Source organism: Phaethon aethereus (genome assembly GCF_964289735.1).
Source record: "Phaethon aethereus genome assembly, chromosome: 3".
Taxonomy (NCBI): Eukaryota; Metazoa; Chordata; class Aves; order Phaethontiformes; family Phaethontidae; genus Phaethon; species Phaethon aethereus.
The window spans coordinates 35581992-35589728 of record NC_138576.1 but is presented as its reverse complement, the minus strand read 5'-3'; the positions used below and the strand labels follow the sequence as shown (position 1 = coordinate 35589728).

Genomic DNA, 7737 nt, shown 5'->3' with positions numbered 1-7737 from the left:
GTCAACTGTTTTGCTGGACCAAACGCATGTGCAGCCCACACCTCCTAACTGCCTTCTCCTGCCAACCACCAACAGGAGTTGCATGCAGAGGCGGCATACAGGGACACCAGTGGACATGGCAGAGAGAGCAGTAAACAGATGTTCAGAGGTTATGCCACTGACAGGATGACACTGCAAACACAAGCATAAATGATGCGCCAGAGTGACATTTCTAGAAGACTTCCAAAAACCAGAAAAAGATCAAAGCAACCTTCATCCTTCTTGCCATAAATATGCCTGTGGACAACAGCGTTCTCTCATGGATAAGAGAATTAGGTTTGTTTCTGAATAACCCTAGAAAAACGAAGTCTCAAACACTGACTCCATCTCTGATACTTTTACAGTAAAAGGCTTTCAGAGTAAAATGCATGAGAACATCCTGAGGCCTTATTTTCAAACATGATTAGCTTATGAATTGGCAAAAAATCCACCTAGCTCCTCTGTAACGATAAAAAAAGACTCACAATTTTCTGAAGCATTCAGCAGTTTGTGAATGCAGCGCTTTTGGCTCTTGGATCTGCTCTGAAGCCAGCTCCTTTTATTTTTCATATTTTTCCCCATGAGAGCATACAGAGAAATTCAATATTAATCTTAAGTGTCATGTCTGCAGAACAGAACAAAGTGAGCTGTGCTACCAAGCTCCCAGTGCTCCGCTTACCAACACCCCACCAAAGAAGCAGACAGTGTTTCAGAAAATCATGGTAAACTAACATATGTCCCTAAAAACGAGCACAATCGAAAGCTGGGGTGAAAAGGGAGTAGGAACATGGAGCTAGGTTTGTATTTTCTCAGACTGTTTTCTTGGTTAACTCTGTGCTTCTTCAGAAAATAACTTCAGTATGAAACTAACACTTGCAAAGTTTTTCCAGCAGACACTTAAAGAAGTTTTCTGGCACAGCCAGAAATTTACCATATGGGCCAGCCCAGCTCTCCCCAAACACAGCAGGAGTTTGGTCACTGTAATCACTAAAGACAGGCTGGTATCTGAACGTAACATTTTCTTTGGATAATTTATGGAAACCTTAGATGCAAAACGTAATCTGTTTCCTTTTACAGCACACAACTGCACAGCAAGTTTACGTGAAGGATAAATAGCACACAGAACAAGGAGGCCAACGAAGAGTGCTGAAGCAAGGCTGGTGAACCATCTCGGTGGCAAAGACTGCAATCACTTTCACAGAAGTCACAAGGGGTTATACTTTGCATTACTTCTGAATTGTAGCTTCTCACCGCTCTTCTCCCTGGTCAGAAAGGTTAGGTAACATTAGTTAATGAACCTCTGAGAACTGAAAAACAAATCAGCTTCACAAAGAAAGCCTTTTTAAAGGATGCACTAAACTCTGAGGCAGTTCTCATCGTACACTGCAGAACGCTTCCCAGAGTGCATGTTTAAGCCCAGGCATTAATCTTTGCTCTTCTCCCACAACACCAAAACGTTTTCAATATATTCAGGCAAATGCTTGGCAAAAGGCACACTTTCATAGACTCAACCTCAACTGTTAGACCCAATTTGTTCAGAAACCCCGGTCAAACATTTTAAAAGGAATTTTGCCCCTACCTACGCAGTAACCCCCGTGACAAAGGAATTGGGATGCTTTACCCGGCAGGTAACTGGCTATGACATTTAAGAGCTAGGTCTCATAACTGACACTTTCACTCTCAGTACTATGTTTGGGAGTTTCACCTTCCTGAATCTGGGAGCGCCCACCTCACCTAGCTCCTGCGCCTGTATTTTGCTCCCCAGTTTTCTGAAGGGTTGCTACAGAGCTAAACAGACTAGAAGCCATATTCATTTCAAAAGCATCGATGCATGTTAATTGCTCACAAAACAAGCTTTTGCAAAGTTTCATTCCTGTAGTGGGTTTTGTGGTTTGAAGGTTTTTATTCCGACTAGGGACACTGCAATTACTTTTTTTATTATTAGCATTTTTTAACTGAAATTTTATTCAGTTTCCTTTCAAGCCTCAAGACATTAAAAAAATAGAAGATGTATCTTTACAGGGCATAACGCTTACCCAACAGTGACAACCAACTAGCTCTGAACAAAGTCAGGTAAGAGAAGCAGCACAGTCATTTGAACGTGCTGAGTAGCTGTGTATATTAACCCTGGCAGACCTCCTTGTTGGCACTGCTGTATTGGCATCCAACCCAGTTCTTATACCAGTTGTAATATCTGCCACACAGACATAATTTTTTTGATGAATACTAGAGCATGAGGAATACTTAGCCATCTCCTAGCTCTGAATATGACATGAATCTGACTGTCACCACCACATAAAATACACATCTGCAGGCTGGGTCACCAACTATGAGAGTGATGGAAAATAATAGATTAAAACAAAAGCACATTCCTGTACTAGATAGGAAGGACTTCTCTCAGAAGAACTCGGAATCATGGCATATGTATATATGTTGACCAATGATACCTCTATGCTACATAGTAACAGGAATGGCATCTTGTAAAATAATATCTGAAGCAATCTTTTTTTTAAAGTTAAAGCCTTCTATTGCAGCACTGATTACATCACACAAATTTTAGTCCTTGAGGATATTAATTCATATCTTTAAATTAATATTGATTCGTTAATTGAGAATTTATAGACACTAAATGTATTTACACATGTGCATTTATATGTGACTTTTAAAAACACATACTCATTTAGCCTATCTAACAGCATTCTTGCAAAAGACTAGGTCCTGAGCTCTTGCCCTAATCATTGAAGCATGTGGAAACTCGTTTTGGCCATAGATTCTAAGTGTTATGTGTTTGTTTCAAATAAAAATTGCTCTAATTTGTTAAGCCACTAGGACTTAAAACACACCCTAGGTTAATGGACAGTTTAGTTACAGCCACTAATTTCCTATTTTAGTTCAAACTTCTGTGACTGAACAATCTTTTCATCCCACACAGAATAAATGTGATCTTCATCTAGCTCAAGTAGTGCACATCCTAGCATATTCGGTTGTCTTCTGTCTTGTGCTAAAAACATGAAGAAAATTGCCTGTACAACTTCTTTTATGCCTTATCTCAAACCAAGCCTTATATGGTATCCCTAATAATGTTTCAGCTGGATGGTGTAATGAAAATCTCTCTAATATCTTCTCCATCAGCTTGTAATCTTTCTTTGCTTTTCGTTTTGCCCAAGAGCTTTGTACATTGCTGCCTTTCTCTAAAACACACTATCCAAAAAAAACCCAACAAAAACCAACCAACACCAACTTTGAAACTGTTTTTCCCATGTACATAATTTTTACTTAACTATAGAAATCAAAACACTGGCATTTTCTCCAGTGAAGGATGCTTAGTTTAAACAAGACACAGATGAAAAAGCTACTTGAAAGATAATCATTAACTTGGTAAGTGAACCACAGTGAAGTTCCTGCTTCATTTGGGTAGTTTTGGGAACATATTGGGCCAGAACGAAGTCAATTTATACCGGCTGGCCATTAAGTTATGACAATTCACACCAGCTGAGGAACCAACCTATTAGGACAGTAAACACGTATGTGGAAAAACACTACTATTTGTTAGAAAATTTGTCACGCCAATATCCAAAAAGGCTGCAGTTCAGTGAAAAAAAGTGTATTTCAGTGCAATGTGGCTTTCTCTTCACCAAAATTTGTCCTATTTCCACAAAAAGAAACTTTATTTTAAACTTCTGAATCACTAAGAGCCATTTGCAATGACTGACACTTACTAGGTTCATAGTAATCCACTATAGTCACCGAAGCATCTTGGATATTTGCCACTTTGAAGTCTCTCACAGCTGGAATATCCACACAAACCTGTGTTTCATTTAGCTAGAAAAACAGAAGAGAAACATCCTGAGAACCCTGGTGATAGTGGTTTCATGGAAGAGGTAAGGACTTCTAACTTAGAGATAGTCGTCTTCTTTTCTAAAGACTTGGAGTCATGATGCATATATTCATCTCATTTGTAGCCATTTTGGCCAAATTACAGACTTCTTGAAATGTCTGCTGCCTTATATATGATTTTTAAGAGGCTTAATCTAGAAACACCTTACAAATATAACTGAGTTGTACCTACCCAATCAGTCTCACTAATAAACAGTGGAACTATTAATTCAACATGAATAGCAGATGTTGACTTCCCCAAATAATACAATCATAATGTCTTTCCAAATTTAAACCAAACAATGGCAGCGTCAAGATTAACATCACTACAAACACATTTCTTTGTTATTTTCAACTTACAGAGTCTAAGTATAGGTTGACTTTTCCATTGTCCTTTTCCATCTTCTTAACTGTATTGTCTAATGGAATGAAGTCTGGTGACACAGAGAAACCACTGAGTAAGTCAACCTCCATGAGGACCATACCACTACTGGGAGCTGTGTCAGAACCCAAGTACCTTTTCAAGACACAAAGAAACTTTTAGTAGAAATCCAGTAGTCCACTCCCCAAAGAAACTGTTTGATCATTAAATCCCAACTATGAAAAAACAATGCTTAATAATACTTAAGAAACAAATGGAACAAAAAGCTGACAAGAAAATTGCTAATGATAAAGAGATAATAATGGATTTCTCTATTATTCTGCCCGATAATTTCAACCACACATGCAAAAGCAGGTTTATTGCTGAGAAAACTACAGTATGTAAATCACATGAGAGACTACACTGACACCACTAGGAGCTTTCCATTGGCATCTGTAAGTACAGGTTTACATCACAGATATGCAGGAAATATTGCAATTAAACACATAATTTGAAAGAAGTAATTAAGAAACCACTGTAGGATCTCTTGAACTGAACTGAAACATACATGTTTCCTCTTATGGATGCATTGTTTTGCTTTTATTCATTTTTGGAGGGTGAGATAAAGGTAAGACCAAAAAAGTCTCCCAAACCTTTTCATATTTCCATCTAGAGATTGATGGTTTCATTAACAAAGTCATCATCAGATTATTTCTCAAAGCCCCAGTTTTAAAATGCATAGCCATGTTATTCATCCAATTTTGGAAAAAGAAGTTTTTGTAAGTTGAGTTCCTTCTTTTTTTCCTAAATAATACTTATTATTACATCTTCTTCCAATATGAGAATCAGATGCTGGACCAAAAAGCTTTGCTCTGTTGAGCAAGCCTTGCATACTATGGTACACAACAGAACTATCAAAATCTATTTATGGTGTTCTGTGCTACAAGTGATACTTAAATGACCTGCAAAAGATTGTATTGCTTTAAATAAAGTAGGTGGCAGAAGAGGTTCCTACCCCTTGGCATGGAGGGTAAATGATTACTGTTATAATAGAAGTGTCTCCAACCCTCATTTTGAAGGCCTGACAGTAGTTGAAAGTAATTGGATAAAACTATTTCTTTGTAGAGCTGGATGGTTAAAAAAAAAGGGAAGACTTGCTTTCAAAGCAATGCTGTTAAGCCTGGCAGCATGGCTGATTGAATGCAGATATGACTTTGAAAGAAATACAGCACAACTGCTGACTTCAGTTGGCTCATGAGATTAGAAACAAATGAAACCATCTGCTGGATGATGTGCTGTGCCAAAGTAGCTGCTATTGAAAACAAATAACTGAATTGGAACTGGATGTAATTATTTCTGCATAATTACCAGTAAGAGGAGAGGAAAATACCCAAGCTGTCTAGCCAGCCTGGGATGCTACCAAAATACTAACAGGTAACCAAATTAGCTTGGTATTATCAAGAAGTGAATAAGATATATCCCTAGAAGTTATGAGAATCTGGCTCTCTTAACAAAGAGGAGAGAGCGCCTTGGGAGTGGCTCCTGGTATCATCTCTACAGCTCCATGGTCTCTTAAAAAAGAAAAAAAAAAAAAATAATCACCATGCAAGAAGAATTACCAGTAAGAAAAAGAAAGAAGACTTGAAGCTTGTACCTGAAGAGAACTAAGAATCTTTTTTTTAGTTTTGAGTTTAATTTTATATTTCAGCTCTTCAGCAATATGAGATCTGTGTGAGATCCTCCCATAGATGATGCAAAGAGGAGAAAATGACACCAAGCTAGCATAGGCAGAAAGCATAAGCAAGAGAGTGAGTAGAACCATCAGTAATCAGCTTCCCGTGCCTGGAAATCACATGCAGGCAACAAGACTGGCCAGAGAAGAAACTGGCAGCCACTGGGCATTTTTCTCCCAGTCAGTGAGTTAGCTCCTCTAACCAACAATCAGTCCAATTCAAATGAGACATTATCTTCTCCAGTGTCATAAATGATACCCAACTGAGATGACCATGGCCAATCACTATCAAGCTGCTGAAAGAAGGTGGAATATTCCACAGATTAGAGAGAAAAAAAAAAATTCAAAGCTGCAGCCTCCATTACCTGACTATGCATACTCACAGCTAGCTGAACTGGTTGAGATTTCAGCAGTCTTTCTCTATTTCCCTACTTTGGCTTCTCTACCTGAAAGCCGCGTGATGCTGTAAAGATTATAAGTATACCAGCTTTAAACTAATTCAGGAATTTAATATAGATAATGCATATATTATATACAATATATAGGGAAAAAAAAAGAAGAGGATGCCAAGTCTATCAAGCCAAGCAAGCAGAGATGAAGTCTCAGCCTAAATAGAAACAAAGATTTACTAGAACTTATATCAGTCCACTTTCCATGATAAGAGTTGATGACCTTAATGTTCCAAATATTCTCCTGGGGCAGTTTTATAATGCCACTAGATTTGCCCCCATCCTTTGAACACTTTGCAACACATTTGCACTTTTCCAACCCTCTCCCCAGAGAGATGGAACCCTTCCTGTCTGTATTCATGAGCCAAAGGTCTTAGCTAGAAAATCAGAATGCTCAGCCAAGACTTATGCCAGACCCGTCATGTAAGCCACTTACATGTCAGGCATTTGTGCTAGACTTTAGAAAGCTGTTGACACTTCACAGAAAACTTTAAAAGAGAAAAAGTCCATTCTATTTCAAGAGCTCTCATCTATTCTAGCGTCCCTGCCCACCATCTGTATCATAGAATTGGTACCAGAAACACATAAAAACAGGGCTCTGGCTTTGTGCCTGCTGGCTATTTCCCAAATTAAATCAATCCCCTCTGTACTGTAATCATATTCACTAAAGCTGATTATTTGTATGACAGTGTCACCTAGAGGCTCCATCTCCAGTCACAGCTCCCTTGTGGTAGGCAGAGCATAAAAATAGTTCTAGGTACACGGTGTTTAAATAAATAACAGAGGATGTGGAGGAAAGGAATGCAAGAGTAATCACGGTGGATCAGGTGGTACTCTGCAAATCTTGCATTTACAAGGAACCCACTATAATGTCACAAGAAGAAAACAGTGTCTCTAGGAGAAGTATTCACAAACAGATGAAATCCTAAATTATAAAGAATGTAGTCACCTCAATATCCTTGTAGATAATAAAAGATGGAAGATAAAAACAAATAGAGAGAGATACAATGTCCTATAGGGTTTTCTGTGAAATATGCAGGGCTCTTCAACTACAGTAAGAAGTGCACACTGAAGAAACTGCCAGGGAACAACCAACTTCATATATTTCTTTTAAATACATGTATAAACACTTTCACAGCAAGTAAAAATGAGGTAGCAAAGCAGTCAAAGAAACAACTTGGTTTAATGACTGGCTGACCTAGGAATATGCAATATAACTGTTCAATGTCACCTGTTCTCTTCTGATCCAAATTCTACCCAGGTAACATCTGGTGGCTGCTCTGTGGTCTCTGAGATGGTGT

At 38.3% G+C, this 7737-nt stretch overlaps 1 protein-coding gene across 1 annotated transcript in view; it reads right to left on the bottom strand.

Annotated features, from left to right (window-relative positions):
• Positions 1 to 1089: 1089 nt before the first annotated feature.
• Positions 1090 to 7737, bottom strand: part of CD109 (CD109 molecule) — a gene marked incomplete at its 3' end in the record, with an annotated part of 79807 nt that continues 73159 nt past the window's right edge. The window contains exons 31-33 of the mRNA XM_081997591.1: positions 4255 to 4411; positions 3738 to 3840; positions 1090 to 1280 (exon numbers count right to left, since the gene is read on the bottom strand). Of these exons, the coding sequence (XP_081853717.1) occupies positions 1090 to 1280; positions 3738 to 3840; positions 4255 to 4411 (451 nt within the window). The remainder of the gene's footprint in view (positions 1281 to 3737; positions 3841 to 4254; positions 4412 to 7737) is intronic.